The 19,379-nt window shown below is 36.2% G+C and overlaps 1 protein-coding gene and 1 long non-coding RNA gene across 4 annotated transcripts in view; both read right to left on the bottom strand.

Annotated features, from left to right (window-relative positions):
• Window positions 1-786: 786 nt before the first annotated feature.
• On the bottom strand, window positions 787-6,502 carry LOC139974392 (uncharacterized). 3 transcript variants are annotated; one of them, XR_011795472.1, is made up of 4 exons: window positions 6,008-6,502; window positions 4,928-5,082; window positions 3,551-3,669; window positions 787-3,039 (listed from the first exon to the last, which is right to left on the bottom strand). It is a non-coding gene; the product is annotated as an uncharacterized lncRNA (long non-coding RNA). The 3 variants fall into 3 exon arrangements; XR_011795471.1 differs by having other exon boundaries at window positions 6,214-6,502; XR_011795470.1 differs by having other exon boundaries at window positions 4,928-6,502.
• Window positions 6,503-7,727: 1,225 nt separating this feature from the next.
• LOC139973712 (uncharacterized) overlaps window positions 7,728-19,379 on the bottom strand; it is a 51,480-nt gene continuing 39,828 nt past the window's right edge. The window contains exons 4-9 of the mRNA XM_071980558.1: window positions 11,990-12,058; window positions 11,497-11,565; window positions 11,093-11,307; window positions 10,639-10,947; window positions 10,017-10,279; window positions 7,728-8,444 (exon numbers count right to left, since the gene is read on the bottom strand). Coding sequence (XP_071836659.1) covers window positions 10,693-10,947; window positions 11,093-11,307; window positions 11,497-11,565; window positions 11,990-12,058 — 608 coding nt within the window. The 3' untranslated portion in view covers window positions 7,728-8,444; window positions 10,017-10,279; window positions 10,639-10,692. The remainder of the gene's footprint in view (window positions 8,445-10,016; window positions 10,280-10,638; window positions 10,948-11,092; window positions 11,308-11,496; window positions 11,566-11,989; window positions 12,059-19,379) is intronic.

Here is a 19,379-nt window from a genome sequence, read left to right as displayed (position 1 = left end):
TATGGATATATATATATATATATATATATATATGTGTGCGTGTGTTTGTGTGTGTATACAGATATCCATGTATTACAGATCGATACTAAGCGCTTTAGATAGTCTAGCTGTTTGTGTCGTTTTTTATCTCCAAAGTTTCGAAGGTTCGCTTCAGTTTATTGTTCCTGTTGCGATTACGATGGAATCATGTATGGCATCAGCTTTGGCGATCATTATCATTATCAAAACATATACCACGTCTGCGTGTTATTTTTGGATATAATTTATACTCTTTATGCAGCCTGTATTCATCTGTCAAATTAAATTTCAATTAAAAAAGGGTCGTTAAATCTTTTATCACGTCGCCTGATCGAGAACGAGTTGACACTGCAGCTATAATTAATCAACAGCAAAAGAGTTTCTGCCAAGTTATTATATGCATTACTTTCCTTGTATGACAGGCATCTATTATCGATGCAATAATATAGCAAGGACATGTATACATACGACCGACTTCTTTGTTTGTACCATCATTATAGTAAAAAATGGAGCATATTCTATGAAAACAAGCGCTATATGATATTCAAATAAATCCGGTCGAGTTACTTTCAATTAGTACGAAAGCTTATATTGAGCTTACAAGAAATAGGCTAAGTATATTACCATTAAATATGGAATATGATAGTACAATCATGGAGATATAGAATTAATAATAATCATCGGTACACGCCAATCGTTGTATGTTTTAAAGGGATATCCGACTGCTGGAGTTGCTTGCTAAATATAAATGCTGGTTATTAAAATAAAAAAAATCCTGGGGTCAAAACAAAATCCTCTTAGTATTTCGTTTGGTACACGTGTTAGGTTTTCAAATTTTGTGTTATTTGTGAATCTAACTACAGCAAAGTGAATGATGTTATCACGGCAATTGAACTGAAAAATGTTTTTCATTCATCATAATATTTTACTTGCATATGCACAGAGAAGAATAAAGTTTCCACAAAAAAAGAAAAGTTTCATGTTGATGAAATTTTAATGCTGAGAACGTTGACAACTAAGCAAATCTTCAGACTGTAGGCCTATCAGGTTTATGGATACATCAAACGGGAGATTATTATAGAAAAAGCAAAGGTCTCGAAAACATTTGCCATTATGACATCAATGCAGACCACGTATTGTGATGCCCACCCTCGAAGAATGAAAGATTAAGCAAGTCAAAAATAGACCAATACATTCAATCAGCAATATTATTTATATTCATATATATATACACTCTAAAAAACAAAGTGCTGAAAACAGCACATAGAGTGCTATTTTATAGCACTTACCAAGAGCCCTATGAGGGACTGCACCCTAAGTGCTATAAACAGCGCTCTCAAAGGTGCTAACCATACAAGCACCTGAAAAGTGCTACAACAGTCCCGCACTTTAAGTGCTACCACCAGCACTGGAAAGAGCAAATATAGCACCTGTAAGTGCAAGTCCTAATTAATCTGTATCACTTGCAAAATATGGAATGCAAAGGGTAGGTCAAAACACAGCATCTCCTGACTGAAATAAAAGGGAACACATTTTTTTTTCTTTCTTCCTTGTATTGCTTCCTGTACTTGAGAAATAAAAATTCATAAGTTACACTTATACCAAATAGTAAAGACGGATTAGCTTAAGTATCTCAGCTAAACCCTTTGGTTACTATAAATTTAAGGCTGTTGACCAGAAGTGCTAGAGTATATCCATGCATAGTGTTCTAGCCTAACTTTATGTTTACATTTAGCCATGGATGTTACAATTTTCAAACATGATATTAATTTTCTGTATTAGTACTGAGTGATATTTACAGGAGATGGGACTATGCACCCCTAAAATTCAGTAAAATCAAGATTCCAACTGGAAAAGATCTCAGATTAGACAAAAATTAAATTTAAAAAAAAAACACTTTTTTGACCACCCGTGACCCAATGAGGCTTTGTTCCCATGGTCCCTTATTTTGGACAACACCTTCAAACCTATTCACTCCACTCTTTTGATTAAGTCAAATGAAAATAACACCAACTTGATCCCCAAATGGGGCAAAATTAAATTGAAACATAACACTGAATAACATCTAACAGTCTGAATGAATGTTTTAAAACATGATAAAATTAACAGTGACAACACCCAATCAAGACTAAGTTAGGTAAACCTACGCTCCCGAAGGGCGAGCAAGTACCTGACATATTGTGAGTCATTAATTAGTAATGAGTAATTTGTGTGAGTGGCTGTGGCTGAGATCTGGTGCAAGCAGTATCCCTCCCATTTTTATAAGCCCAAACTTAAATCATCAACTGTACAACCTGAATAACTGGTCAAAACCTGAATTTATCCATCATAACCAGGTTCATCTGGAGATGATTTTAGAGATATATGTGGGTCTAAGTTGTGTAGTGTTCAGTTTTGTATTTGTTAACCCTGTGTTGTAGGCCTTATATTTCTGTTAATGTCGAAAATCCAACTACACTTTATATAATAGGTATATGCTGAGCTCTAAAGGATTACTAGAATTGAAACACTGATCCCAAAGTAAAAACATACAGCATGTTTTTCTACTACAAAATGGCCAATGCAACTTAAGAAACGTTAAGAGAAATGTTGAAAGAGATTAATGCTAGTAATTAAAACGAATAAATTTTAAGACATGCTTGCAACAGACTTTCCTTAATGCTTTTTAACTAAACTGTGAACAGTCTCTACTCCACATTTTGCAAAGCAATCCTTATCTCCTTAACATGATTACTTATCTTTTGACCTGTTAGGCGTATGCCATACAACACAGTTTGGATAAAGGTGTTGAAATCTGTGAGCTGCACCGCATATGCTACATTAAAAACATAATGAACTTTCATTAAATTATCTGTAGCTGCTACAATTCCACATGCTTGCCTGGAAACAGGTAGGGCAACTCCATCCAGAACTACAAAAAAACTGCTGCAAGTCAGTCACATTGCTTCCAATGGCCAAGAGGTGTGGCTATTTACTGCTGAGTTGGCTTTTCCTTGCATATTCTTCCACATTTGTTCCGATCTAAGAAGAAAATAAATTAAGCAAGCATTAATTTCCAAAATAATGCCAATTTATCTAGTAACCTCTGAAAACTTCAACAAGTCCGGGTGAAAATTAGTTCACATCCTGCTTGCATCACTAACCGTACTATTATGTATCTTGCCTGAACTGCTGCCTGGCTAGTGCCATATTTTAACCAAATATAAAATCCATGTTAATATCTAACCAGCTAAAAAGATATGCAGATATTACTTGATATATAATTAAGGATGATCTGGCTCAGGTACAGAATAGTCTACATTGACCCACATCTGTATCAGATAGTTTTATGTGGTTGACTCTTATCTCCTGAAGGAAAGACACACTTAATAAAAGCACCTACCTGGACCGCCCAGCGCAGATTGAGCCAAGGGGCTGAGGCCTAGAGGACAGAATGTCAGCACCAATATCCCCTAGGCTCAAATGGTTGAAGATTGATCAATCTGCATGAATTTTGGCAGATCTTTCCCACTCAACACACAAAACAACTTACTGGTTGCCGGGCGATGAAGTAACGGACATTGTCATCTCGACTGCATTTTCCACTTTTCTTTGTGTTGAAAGACGGCAATAGGTGAACCAATGCAAAGAGACCGTACATGGATGCATGTTCTAAAGCAGAAAATGAAGTTTCTTAATAATGAAAAACATAAAAACAGATTACATATCTCAACAAAACAGATGTATATGTCAACAAAATAGTGTGACGTGTCAGTTAGTAATTGTTTGTTCCTACTACTTGCTCTAGAAATTGCAATATACAAATTACACATAGGCACTGCATGCCCCCCCCCCCAAAAAAAAAAAAAAAAAAACATTAATCTGATATACTTTCATGTCCACTGAACCCAATTACATACGCCTATGTCAATTTCACAGTCATAGGTCTTTTCAAAGTCACTAAAATAAATATGGTGGAAGACTGAAGGATTTCTGGGATGCTTCTATAATTGAAATTGGTTAGGCCAGGAAATTAATACTTTTGCTTATTGAATACACTGTTGGGTGGAGGAAACTAAGGCATCAAGTGGTACAGTAACTCGTATCAATGAATGAACCAAGCAAGTGGCTATACAGGTACAACCCTACACCACCAGACCTACAACATTGGTTCTAGAATGTTTCTAGAATAATAACACACCCCTCCACCCACAGCGCTTTAACAGTACGTGGCTCAAGAAACAAATTTCCTTCAGTTAACTCTTACTCCACAGCTGTAAAGAAAGCAAAAGTGAACAGGATTGCCAGCTTAGTCAATTTTAGTGCATGGGCCTAAGAACTGGCTACAAATTTTAGTTATAACCTTTGATCTGAAATCTGGATACAAGTTTTAATCCACTGATTTCAACAATTTGCGAGCAATCTGATAATAATCTGGCTACTTTTGATTCACACGCTGCAGCCTGAATTGACACTTAAATGATCTTTGACCTCAATTTTTGGATACATTCGTGATGGGTCCCCTCCCATGGATCAGTTTAGCCAAGTTAGCTTCAGTACTTGAAAATTCACATAAGACTGCAGGAGATAATACCACTTAATGAACTATCGTTAAACAGGTAGATGCCCACCAACCACATAAGCTCCCACCAGCTTCTATGGTGTCAGAACTTAAGTCTTCTTCAAAATCTAGATTGGAATGTAATTCAGTTTCGGTTTAATCACTTTCATTCATTTCTTCCATGTATGTTTAAAGAAAGTTGGGTACCAGACAAACTGTTAACAGCATTGCCACTTTTCTGTACATGATTTTACCTATAGCAGTCTTTTAAAGAGCTAGCATACCAAATATTCACTACAGAAAACTTGACTGAACTTGCATAATGAGAGTCACATGACTACAAAATGTTAGCACTTTTTTGAAACATACCCTCAGACTTTTCTGTTTCTTCAAATTCAAACAGCAGAGCTGAGTTGGTGAGTACATGCTATGTACTTCCAAATGAAGCGGGAATGTTCCCCCCATTTCATCAAAAAGTTATTGGCGACCTGATATCCATACATCTGCTCAAAGTCTTGCAAAATCTACAAGTACAAGAATAGAACAAGAAAACATGCAATGAATCTCAAAACATGTCAGGTTTCTTTCATTTTTCTGCAAAAGCTCGAGTCTATAAACAGTTTCGATAAAAAAAGCATGGTTAAAAGTTTCACCGAAATTTGTTTCAAATTAATTGGAAAATTTAGCCTACCTATAATCTTTCACTTTTCATGACAGAACATCTTAAATGAAGCATATTTACATTGGGAGTCATCATTTCAAAAGAAAAACATACTTTTAGTAGGCCTTCCTTGATAGGTGCAAACAAGGCAAACATTAGGGTACACAACATTAAACGATGCATGAAAAATGGGAAACACTATGAAGGTCAAATAAGAATAGGATGTATACAATTACTCTGATCATTATTTTATGTTTACATTTACTTTAATTTTTCTCTAAACCTGAATAATGTATGACTGTGAAGTATGGTTTGTACTTGTACTTTGTAGGCTACTTCATTTTGTAGTCGGCAATCACACACAGACCTTACACTGCAAAGTAACATTAACAACACCAACGTGAGGCCTGTTACCACAATAATGTTAGGCCTAGGCTAGGCTACCACAAATTCAAAGCGTAATATGGAGTGGCAGGCCTTCCACAACGTTCTCTTGTGGTCGTCTAGCGGCCATCGGCTCATATTCTTTAGGCATTGGCATATAAACCAATACTAATACTTATTGCATTGGGCCTGCCTCTCTTATACGTTAAGACTCTGTGATGGTCACTTGTGCAAACACAGTAGACTGTAGTACCAGTAGCACACCTCAATCGAATCACCATTGGCGGCCATAAAGTTAGGCCTTATAAATGTTACAATAAGGAGGTAGGCTAGGCCTATAAACGCCCAATCATAAACTTGGCATAACCTAATGTTATATCAGAGCGCATTTGGCATTTACATACGTGAATAGACCTATGAAATAAGTGGTAGGCTACCATCACTAAGACGTCGACAGAGGAATTATTTCAAGGGAATTCCCGACGTCATCAGCGAAGCTAGGTTATTGAAAACATGAATGATCACTCAAATTTCATAAAAGGTCGCCATATCAGCTTTCAAATATTCCTTACTCTGGTGAATATTCACAGATTTCAATTCAGAAACTTACGTCTACCGGGGGAACGTTCGTCAGTTGTCACGTCTAGCGACGCGATATGCAACTATTTGGTTATAACCAATAGCGTTGTTGCATGTTACTGACGTCACCGCCTTCAGCCAATCAAAAGTTAATACGAAACTTTCAGCACTTAATAAGTGCAGTGCATCACAACTACGGCGATAGCACTTTGGTATGGTGCAAGTTATTTAACACTTGAAGGTTGAGATACTAGCTCTTAAAGTGCTAATTGATGACTAGCACCGTGTTGGAGCTACTAAATTAGCACTTCAGTTTTTAGAGTGTGTATATATATATATATATATATACATATACATATATATATATAGATAGATATATATATATATATAGATATATATATATATATATCGGGGTACTACTATATATATATATATATATATATATATATATATATATATATAGATATATATAGATATATATATATATATATAGATATATATATATATACTATACAACAATGTAACAATGCATTCTATATTTAAAATTCACTTTATAACTGAACATTAAATGGAACTTGCTTGACGAAATCATTCAATCAGCCTGCAACTTGACAGCAGAATTATGATGAAAGTGCACTGCGTAGTAGCCAGAGTAGGCACGTCATAGTACCCCGATCTTCTATATCGCTGAACAAGGAATGGAACAATTAAACGGAAAGTAAATTTAAAATTATTTTAACTCCCAAAATCTATAAATGTGGGAAAAGGATGGTGTTTGGGCTTTTTGTGGTTATTTTTGGTTGATACAGTATAAAGTTAGAACCACTGAGCCTAGAAGCTTTATTAGTCAATGATACAAAGATGTTTGTTTAACTCTCATTGCGGTATGGTAACGTAGTCATTAGAGGTTATTCGTATATAACAGTATGAGAACATTCTAGTATCAGTTAAGGCTGAAAGCTCAAATGACCAAAGAGTGAATGAACCAGCATATATTGAAAGATAAAAGTGATCATGTTGCACTGATTTATGGGGACGAGGGTGTGGGCGGGTATTAATGCGCAGGTTCTGGCAAATTGTCTTCCAAAGTCTCTTCCTAAGTTTTAATCTTTTAAGGATTAGGAGAAACTGTAGTGACGAACACCAATATTATCGTCTTATGGTCTGTTTGGATTATCGGAATACAGATTATATGTGCGCTGTGATATAAATGCATGAGTTTTAAGTACGAAGATTTCGTTGAACAAATATATATTTGCCGTTATTATATTTACTGAGATGGCTATGATTACAAAGAACAACGATGATGCTGGATATGTCACTTGCATCATAATTATGCTGTAAGACGTGGGTGTGGCCTATGTGTCAAGTTTATGCGCGTTTTTCTCTGCGCAATGAAAGTTACCACATTGTTTACAATATATTTATATATATATAAATATATATATATATATATATATATATAGCTTCATTAGGACTACCCTATCGCAACGCGTTTCCTCTGCTCCTTTTTTTCATTCTGTAGTTTGTTTTTGTATAGACTCTCTAGAAACTCTGTATACTCATCCCCTACTTGCGATGCACTGGTTGCAATGACTAAGCGAAGCATTGCCGATTAACGGGGCAGACAGTTTTACTTAATAAATTACTAAGCTATCTCCTCTGGGCGGGGATATACTTTGAACCAGAGTTCAGTTTTTACCAGATGTTTAAAATATAGTATATACTAAAGCGATTGTCCCATTAATCTATATTGTTTATGCTTTTAAGTTAAAAAGTTGGAGAAGTCAATTTCAATTATAACCAATGTGACCTTTAATAAACATGAACTTTACACACAAGTAAAAGTCTTTCATAAAATCTATTCCAACCACGCTCCGTTTGGCCAGACTTTTTGAACTTTGAATATTGATGAAAAATGTGTCCTAAAATGCTCAGTTTCACAGGCATCTTGTTCATCAAGTTAAGAGGACGGTCGAATTTTCATCTCAACGAATTGGAGGTTGCAGTTAGCATTAGAGAAAGTGTTTTCTCCGTTGTTACCATCGTAGACACCGTTGAGGTTTTCATAAGTACAACCTGACGTACAGCTGCTGCTGTATTGGAAATAATCGCAATTGTAAGTAGAAAAGCACCGACACCAAGTATTCGAGTGCCACCAGCCGCTTCTGTGCTTCTCTGCACAGTTGTAGATACCACATGCGTCATTGTCTCTGTCATAAGTGCTGAATTGTTTTCCTCTACTGTATTCGAAAAAATTACCTGTGAGGTAAGATAGTAAGAACCATCAGTAATTAATGCTAGTACAATAAACAATAGCGTACGTATCCTGATATATTGCACACTTTTGATAATAAATAAGTTTCACAATGTACTGGGAAGAAAGGAGGGTGGGGAGGGAGGGGAGGGAGGGGAGGATTACCTTGAAAGAGATTCAGAATTCATTATATTTCAAGTGCTGATTTATTCTTTACTGTTCTTAATTTAAATTAGGTTTCCTTCTGAATCGAGGTGGATTTAAATAAACTGATGTAAATTAACATACAAACTATGCTTGCCAACAGGAGAATATTGTCTGTTGATATTACTTATTGCGTAAAAGTCAGAGGGTCGGACGTTTCGATCCTAGCAGGATACTCCTCAGAGGCCGAATTACAAGTTACAGTAACGGAAGGGTCCCTTCTGTTTCTGTAACTTGTCACTATAATTTGTCATTCGGCCTATGAGGAGGATCCTGCTAGGATCAAGACGTCACGCCCTATTACGTTTACATATTATATTACACAGGCTCTTCAGTGGATAAGCAGTTTGCTAACAGTTTGTTTTATTCAGATATTGAATATTATGATAAAATTAGTAAAAATTGTATTCTGTCCTAACGGAGAGCTCAATCATGGGCTTTCCATTAACTAGTTTTTATTTAGTTATTATTTTTTAATATTTGTAATTTTATCTATGTCTCGGGTGGTCTTTGTCTTGAATCACGGTGTATGGCTCTTCTTGATTATATTGTTTTACAGATGTTATACTAATCATTATTCTGCTAATAGTGTGTGTTTACTGCACGCCCTCAATTTTTAATTCTCTTTTACTGGTTCTGTGAAGATATATAGTCGTATTTCTCTTCCATAATATGTCCTGCTCTTATACTGATGCTTGCTATTTCTGCATACGTTCAAATTCATCTGCTGGTCAGACTACTTCAATATTTTGTCAGTGATACCAATGATATCGAATTGATATGTGTATAGGATAAATATCTAACACTATACGGTCTATTTAAAGTAATGAGCCCAGATAGGACGAGATTGTTTGCAAATTGATTTTTGTAAAGAAATCCTGAGATTACTGGCTCAAATCCCATTCGAAAGAAAGCGTTCTTTGCTTTTCCAAGATGATAAAATCAAAACTTGCGAAAGTAAAAAGGCGCTTCTTTACATCAATTACAACTACTTGAGATGGTTGAAAGGGAGATACAAATCAACAACAACATGGTATTTTTGATTACTTCATCACTTGTTCTGTTTCTATCGGTTTTTGCTTTCTAGTTAATGCGCGACACTGATCATACATACCCTGAAATGGATGATAAACTATATAATTTTCTCGTCGATACAACTGGAGAAGTGTGAAGTGTGAAATGAGGAGGGGGATTGTTGTTGTAAGGGTTTCTGTTCAAGTGTACTTATACATAATTTGTTGGTAATTTTTAACATCAAAATGTGGTGGAACCGTGACGACCATTTTCTCATGAAGTTTAGTGTGAACATAACAAGTAATTCTAACTTGACCTACTATCCAAGGAGAGGCGCAAATAACAAGTATGCAACAAACCTGTATTTCCAATGCTACTGCCCAGTTTATTCATTGTGAAGTAATTGCTTTCAGACTGTATTTGAAACTCTGTATATTCAGCATATAAAGCCGATCCACTAGAAGTAGTGATGTCAAAGCGAAGCTTGTAGTTTCTCTGGTTCGTCCAGTAATGGAGCTTTTCATTTGCCAGCCATAAGTTCCTGCTGTCACCAAACCCTTCTTTATACGCAGTCCAGTTTTGATAAAAAACTAGTAGAGCCATCAGTACGACGTTGAAACACCTGAAAGGATAGCGGGTCAAAATAATGAAAGGTAATGATGGGCGAGCAGTTGAATCATACTAACAGGAAAATTTAACTTACGAAATACCAAACGAATATATATTTAACAAATATTATTTCAGTATAAAGAACGTAGGACTTCCTTTCTTTCTTTAGGGGGAGGGCAATTTTTTAGGATTGTCATCCTTTTCATCTACTAAAGTATTTTTAAGTTATACTCGATCCCTGGTAAGGAATTATAAAAGTGCAACAAAACTGAAAACCGAAACTCGTACTTCCATTAGCGTCTGCTATAGACTTAATCATTATACCTCACATATACACAGTTGAAACATTCATGTTGTTCAATAAAGACTTACGGTCCATCCTCCACCGTTTTCCATTTTACAAGATACGTTGAATGGTAAACCATGTCATCCAGTAGGTATGATTGTATATACGCCATCTGGATTCTCTCCATCGTCATATACATCCTGGCAGTCTGTGTACAAGGATTCACAAATTTCACCTTCACCTTCATATCCTTCATTACAATAACACTGTCGTACTTCATTCTTGACATCACACATAGCATTGATACTACAGTTGTAGTCATCCTCACAAATCAATCGGTTATTGCTACAGGAACACTTCTGGGTGCAGTTTTCGTTAACGTATGTTTCTCCATTCTAAAACAGATGAAATGTAATCTATACATTGGTAGCCTTAACACAAATGTCGTAAGATTAATTAAATGATGTGATCAAATATCCATTTAAAGGGAAAATCGTTAAATTGTCAGCTGACATTTAAATAGATGTCACAATAGCTCACCGATATAACCAAGTTGACATCTGTAACGAAACAGCTGCATCTACTCGCACTGATACAGTCACTTCCATTCAGCATTAAGCCAGCTTTGCAGATACAGCCCTTACTAGCTAAACAGGTACTTTTACAAGCGGACTCTCCTTTGGGATCTTCACATGTTGCTTCACAAGTGCAGTTTCCATAGATCATGTTCGGAGGACACGTATACATCAAAGAACCTGCATGGAGATAAGAGCAGTTAAGCATTGAAATCTCATGATTTTTTTTTTACATATTTCCATGTCGTATCATCTTAATATGAACTAAACGACGGAAAGCTGATTGCAACTTGAAAGAAAGCATGTTAATAAATCACTGATCACTTATATAATTACATGATATTAGTAGTAACATGCTACGTGACTTACCTAGAGTGGAGCTTTGTGGTTCAGTAGTGACTGCAGTAGTTTGTTGTTTTGTATCTTGCATTGTCTTACCTTTATAGGATAGGAAGGATGTTTGGTGACAATTTTGTATTAATATAAATGCTGTAAAGTGGGTTCAATTAATTGGAAAGAGAACTGTATTTAATTAAGCCCTCTTTCTGGTTGCTTGCACTTCAGTTTAGACTATAGACTTATCTTGTTTAGTAAGAAGATGGCATGAGACGGTGGAAAATAAGAATATCATTAACAACATATATAAATTAGCAGCTTAATTGTTATCGTATTCCCCATGAAACAGATAATAATAAAATGATATGTCTGTGTATCATAATTTAATAATCTCTTCTATAGTCATGACCCACTCACTACATAACAGGAACTTAGTCATAAAAATTGCAAACTAATGCATAATTAAAGTGGTTTTAAATATTGTTACCTGATATTATAACAATGCGTGTGATACTACGGGACTTACATGAAGTCGTGTTTTGTGGTTCAGTGGCCATTGCAGTATTTGGTTCCTTTGTTTCTTGCATTGCCTCACCTAGAAAAAAGGATAGTAAGGATGTTTAGTGACAAGTTTGTATTAACATAAATGCTGTAAAGTGAGTTCAATTAAATGGAAAGAGAATATTGTTGAATTAAGCCCTCTTTCTGATTAGTTTGCACTACAGTTCTCAGTTTTCATATTAAAGTGGTCTAAGATAGTCGCAAATAAGAATATCACTCACAACACAAATAAATTAACATGATGTTATCTTAACAGACCAAACAAGGAAGAGAAGCGGATGTTTGAAGTGGCTGTCTTTATAGACAGAATATTGTTAATAATGTAAATATTGTACAAATTTACAAGCCTGTTCTAAGGGACAATATCTTCTAGACCTATACTTTATTTTTCCAAATCAAGACCTTGTTTTTAAAAAAAAAAGATAATGAAATGAAAGAATATTTTCAAATTGAAGTGAGGAGGATGACGTGTCTTTGGTGACAGAAATTTGTTATATAAAGTTTAACTAATGAATTTATGCACGCAGATCATGAAGATATAATAACGAACCAACAAATACCGGTCTTAAGTGATGTCTCTAAAACAATGGAGTTTTGTACCAGTATTTTTGGTTGAAATAAAACTTAAACGAGCTAGGTTCACGTCGAGTTTCAAAACAACTTGTAACACAGGCAACGGAAATACATCAACTTTTTGGCATGTTAAACTTCTTATAATATAAACCATAGTTTGTCAACATTTTGTGTTCTGCATATTTTTACTTACATTTACCAGGCGAAGGTAAACAGTGACTTCCTTTACATGGAAATTTCGAAGCAAAGTCACACAATCCTATGAATACAAAAAATGAAGAAACATCAGAAGCAGCTACATGTACAAGCACAAATCAGAACAGAACATGGAATTAAAAAGTAAATAAGTAAATTTTAAATTCGGATGGTATAAAAAACCAATATTGGAATCGTCAAACCTTAAATGATGCATTTGGCAGCAGTTCTCGTACTGCAAATTCCAGTCCAGATGTGTTTCTTTGCATATTGAACTAGTTGTCTGTATACTAAGAGAGAAGAAGCGTTTCTGGGTATGATGGCCAGTTATGTGGTGTAACTTTAGATAACTAATCTATTTGTCAGGTTTGTGATACTATTTCTCTTGTACAACCATCTAGAACTAGACTCAAGTTCTGATGAAACGTATTCCTTAGGCATAAGGTTAACTTTTGTAAACGAAATTTAAGTTGTCATATATTAACTGACCTAGGAACTGTAAACACAGCATATTTCTAGAAATCAACTGGTGTGACTCTAATATCACAAAAAACCTAGATAAACATACAGAAGTTAGTAAAATATAGGTAACCTGTAATCTAGACGGATACACGAATAGGGAAGGGTAAATATGTTAATATTCAAGCAGTTCGAGGCCCCACAAGAGTGAAGAATCCTTGCTCGAAATTGGCGAAATGTTGTGAAAGTTGCCTTGCTCACGTTGCTCTTGTTTCACAAGGTTACTAAAATAAGCCATTAGAAGAACTTCAAATCTGCTGCAGTATGTCTAAGAATAGTGTGATAAAGAAAAGTGGAAGTCTACATAGTTAATCAAACAGAAACGAAATTGAGAACAGAACAAGATGTACTTTATGTATGCTCAAATTCTTCAACCAAGACAGCCTGACAACCCCCACGGGAGACTTAAAGAGACTCAACATATTGTTATTTTGTTTATGGTAAAAAGAAAGAAAAATGGAATACACAATTCTTATGATCATGTAAAAATATATACTTACTTCCGGCATCCGTCATATCGATGATGATTAGTGCTAAATAGAAAAGCTGAAAAAATTTCTTTCTCTTCATTGTGTTCTAAGTTGACCGCTCTACTTGTCGTTGATGTTCTCCGTTAGGCTTTGAATGACTGACTTGGCTGCTGTGATGTCGTTAATATATACTACGTAACTTTGTCTCATATATGTTCCTGTATTAAGTTAAAGCTGATTGGCCAAAGCGAATAAGTATCAATATCAGAGCACGAATTGTACAACGATATTGTGATTACGTCATTTACTAGAATTAAATAATAAATAACGCTTCCAGCAATATTTAACTTATACTAACAGGAGTTGAAGCTACGCATATAGCGTCTCCCGTTCTATTCAGTCAATACATTTTCAACCGCTTATTATTTGTTTCACGTGATAAACTTTAATTTATTCCCAGCTTAAGCAGACGCACTCTTGTTACTAGAAAGGCTCTTTATTAATTCGAAAAGTAATATAAAAGAGAGGTTGACTGTTTACAACGTATCAATGAAAACTGAGAAATTGGTTATTAATTACCTTAAAGCAGATAAAGAAAATCATTAAAAGAACTGGCTGAGAAGTTTAATGACATTTTTTTTAAATAAACAACCATTTTCTTCTTTGCGCTTTCAAATTCATTCTTATTTAACAAATATCAGTATACCAATATAATGTATTTTTTTTAAAAAGTGGTTATAAGCTTTAAAAATGCATATATGTCAAATGACATGTATTAATACAGTAGTGTAATGAGTATTTCACCTTACACCTTAACTGTAAATATATATATCTATATCTTTAGCTTTTTCTATAGTTTCGGTCTTCAGAAATTTCCTATAATTTTTGACGGTGGGGTATATTGTGGGGTAACTTGCTGTTAGTAACTTTCAGTTAACCGGTGATAATAATCAAGATACAATTAGCTTTGGATGGAGGAATGGTGTTAAGCAAAACTACCTTCTTTGGCGTTTAAAATATGTTTTCAGAATTTTGTTAATTGAAATATCTTTACAGAAATGAATTAAATTTAAAAAAGTATATATATTTATGAAAATGATCTATATTTAACATGCTATCCCATCCCATCCCATCCCATCCCATCCCATCCTATCCGTCCGTCCGTCCGTCCGTCCGTCATTCCATCCGTGCCTTGTCCCTTCTTCACCCTCCTCACCCTACTCCCCTGCTCTAATTTCCTATCGAAACAAAGTTTTCATAAAGGTGAGTGCGCATTTCTCTTCTGAGGCAACGCGCAGGACTTACGCCAGCAAACAAGTTGTCCCTGTTCCTTAAAACTGAATGTTGTGGCAACCCGCCAAAATTTGAAATTCTTAACGGATGGTAAAGCCATTAGTTTTAAGGAAAAAAACATGTATCAACCGATGTGTTAATCCAACTTCCATTTTTCTAACCCTTTCTAATTAGAACCGTCATATTGAAAGTGTTACGTTGAACGTATTCGCTAATATTCCTTGGTCTTTACAAAAAGTCAGAGATTTGAAGACACATGTTAGGGTTAATTTGGCTTTACTTCTCTATTTCTTTAAATAATTCGAAGGTCTGATATATAATAAAATATTCCAAAAGTGTCATTAGAACAAGTGTGAATGAAATTTTACAAAAACTGGGTCTAACTGAAATGATTTAATCTGACAGTCATTGTGGAAAATTAATTCAAGAGTAAGTAAGTATTGTAAATAGTATTGTATTGTTCAACATGGTAGTTACAGTCAATTTCATATTTAACTTATTTGTTTCTCATAATAGCTTTCCGAGTTCTGGTATTTTCTATCTGAAAATTCTCTCGCCATCATGAACATGTACATTCTCAAGAGGATGGGCGAATTTTCATCTAAACGGATTTTAACTTGCAGTTACGGGGTGAAGGGGGAGGGGGGAGTATAGATCCCTTACCTTAAGTTAAAAATATAAAAGAGCTGTGAGGAGCTATTTAACTGCAAACTGGTGTAGTTATGAACTATTGCAAAAAGCGCACGATAGCAACTTTGAAGAAACACAAAATCAATATAACAAGAGTGTGAGGGCGACATTCTTAAAAACGAGATGATTTCTCTTTCACAACAAACGTCATCAAGTCGATCGACATTGACTGATAACTTACGACGGACATTGTCAAAGAACATACAATTCACAGAAGGGATGAAGTAATTATGATTGAAATTTACGAATGCCATGTAAAGGTATATAAATATTACAGTTTGTTACGTAACGTTGTCTTGTTAACTGCTCTAGGTTAATTTAATATAATTTAATTTAACTTAGTTAAATATAAGTGCAATCCTATTGACGATAAGAAAATAAGTAATACGTGAAATGGCCACATTACTGTGTTTGGGGGTTATTAGACCTTGTGAACTCGCTGATTATTATTGCAAAATGAACACCAATAATAATAATAATAATAATAATAATAAATGAACTAATAAAGCGCTAAAATCTACGAAGTATTCACTAGCGCTGTACAACCCTAACAGAACGCCAACTTGAAAAAATGGGTCTTCAAACAAGACTTGAACTGACTGAGAGTGGGAGAACTCCGCAGAGATATGGGCAGACCATTCCAGAGCTTGGGCCCGGCTGATGGAAAGGCACGGTCGCTATAGGTTTTCAGTTAAGTTCTGGGAACAGTGAGAGTGAGTGTATTGCTAGAACGCAAGGTATAATGAGTATTGACCTGGAAGGACAGATCGTCTGACAAATAGGCGGGTGCCATTCCATGAATACACCATGAGAAGTACTTTGAACTTAATTCTGAATTCTGATACTCAACGATGGTGTGTTGAAGTCATAGCAGTCTACAACAAGCCTGGCTGCGCTGTTCTGCAGACGTTGCAGTCTCTGAATCAGATACCCTGGAAAACCATGGAGCGAACTATTGCAATAATCCAAATGGCTATGAATGAATCAATGAACCAAGAATGCGAGTGCCACCAATCGCTACGGTGTCTCTCATCACAGTTGAAATTACCGTAAGCGTCATTATCACGGTAATGCGTGCTAAGTGCCTCTATACCGCGTGAAAGAATTCCCGTGTTACACAAAAGAAAGGAATCTATGTTAGGTTAGCCTGAATATGCAACAATAGGAAGATAAGATTTCCGACCCTTATGTTTACAAAATTAATCCATTGCTTAGAATTAGAGATTCATGTTTGAGTTGAATAGCATATGCGTCATAATGTTATAGTTATAGCATAATAAAATAAAAAATGATGTTAAGAACTAAAATGGAAGAATTTCGTCATAACATCGGGCTTTTTTATACACTTAACCATTCTTAACAATAGTATGCCACACCGTTCGAGCTGCTGATTGGGTGTAAATGTAAAAGCATTTCAGTGACAGTGTAACAGCATGACGATTTTATATCTTAATCAGCGTCAAGGTAATACTTTAAAAGCAACTCTTGCCATTCATCTTTACAGACTTCTCTTCTTTAAAGGAGGATTGTACATTGCCAACAACTGCGGTCCCCACGGTAACAATATCAACATAGTATCTAATATTTCAAAACCATAATTTATCTATTCATATTTAATGCAAATAACATAGCCGGAGGAGGAAGCAGAGGGGTGGCGGGGTGGGGGGGGGGGGTGGTGGCTCATTTCGAGTTTGAAGAAGTGCTAATTTATCCCCGTTAGGTATTATACACACATCTTATGGGACACCATTACCACAAACGATGACGTCCTTTAATATGGACTTCATAGGTTACATAAATTTCGATACCTGCGTACTTTCCAAAGAAATATAAAAATCTTTCCACTTCAATGTTGCTTTCGTCATATTTGTTTTGAAAGTTCTCATAACAAGTTTTGACCCATTGAACTCCATTGACCACGTGACATATATGGCGTTTTATATGAATTAATGTAGTAAACATGCAAACTGGTATTTTAGATGGATTTGTGTTTGTGTTTACCTTCGTTTAATGCATGGGCGTCAATCCATTTCGATGGGTGGAGGACACACTATCAAATGTCCCCCCCCCCCCCCACACGCACACTTTTGGAAAAAGAGTAGTGCCATGGCTCTACTTGGTTAGACCTCAGACATCTCAGGATTCATATCATCGAATATTACAAGTTCATTTCTATGAAAAGTGACCGATGTCACATGAACTTACAGGCCAGATATACTGGCTGTGACATATTTAATGTCAGGGCCAGATATACTGACAGGGCCAGATATACTAACAGGGTCAGATATACTGACAGAGCCAGATATACTGACAAGGCCAAGTATACTGCCAGGGCCAGATATACTGGCTCAATCGCATGAACTGACAGGGCCAGATAAACTTGCTGTGCCGCATGTACTGACAGGGCCAGATATACTGGCGATGACACATTTAATGTCAGGGCCAGATATACTGGCAGGGCCAGATATAATGACAAGGCCAGATATACTGACAAGGCCAGATATACTGACAAGGCCAGATATACTGACAGGGCCAGATATACTGATGGGGCCAGATATACTGGCTGTGCCGCATGTACTGTTAGGGCCAGATTTACTGATAAGGCCAGAAATACTTACAAGCCCAGATATACTGACAAGCCAGATTTTCTGCCAGGGCCATATTAACTGGATGTGCTGCATGTACTGTTAGGGACAGATATACTGATAGGGCAAGATAAACTGGCTGTGCCGCATGTACTGTTAGGGCCAGATTTACTGATAAGGCCAGAAATACTTACAGGCCCAGATATACTGACAAGCCAGATATACTGCCAGGGCCATATTAACTGGATGTGCTGCATGTACTGTCAGAGCCAGATATACTGCCAGAGCCAGATTAACTGGATGTGCCGCATGTACTGTCAGAGCCAGATATACTGCCAGAGCCAGATATACTGACTATGTTGCATGTACTGACAAGGCCAGATATACTGGCTGTGCCGCTGAGAGGGCCAGATATATACTGACAGGGTCAAATATACTGACAAGGCCATATACTGACAGGGCCAGATAAACTGGCTGTGCCGCGTGTGCTGACAAGGCTAGATAATCTGGATGTGCCGCATGTACTGACAGGGGGAGACATACTGACACGACCAGATATATACTGACAGGGCCAGTTATACTGACAAGGCCAGATATACTTGCTGTGCCGCATGTACTAAAAGGGTCAGATATACTGACAAGGTCAGATATACTGGTTTTGCTGCATGTACTGACAGGGCAGATATACTGACAGGACCAAGATATACTGACAGGGCCAGATATATGACCAACCATATACACTTGTAGGACCATATATACTGACAGAGCCAGATGTACTGACGTAATGATCGTCAGAATAACCTTCCCTCTTGAGCAAAATATTCGGTTTCCACATTTTGTGATGATGGCAAACTGCTACTTTTGAACGCAGTGTGAAGCGTATTAAGGTTTGCTTCAGGCTCAAGGGTTTAAGCCTCTGGGGTCCCGGTTGCCCTTCTCCCATCCATCCCCTCAGCATCCTGGCGTTACGCAACTGAACCACCCTTTCTCCTTGTTAAGTAACAACGTAAAACAAAAGCAACAAAATTAA

This window comes from Apostichopus japonicus, chromosome 9 (assembly GCF_037975245.1).
Source record: "Apostichopus japonicus isolate 1M-3 chromosome 9, ASM3797524v1, whole genome shotgun sequence".
Classification (NCBI taxonomy): domain Eukaryota; kingdom Metazoa; phylum Echinodermata; class Holothuroidea; order Aspidochirotida; family Stichopodidae; genus Apostichopus; species Apostichopus japonicus.
The sequence above is the reverse complement of the archived record's forward strand: the minus strand, read 5'-3'. Positions and strand labels throughout refer to the sequence as shown.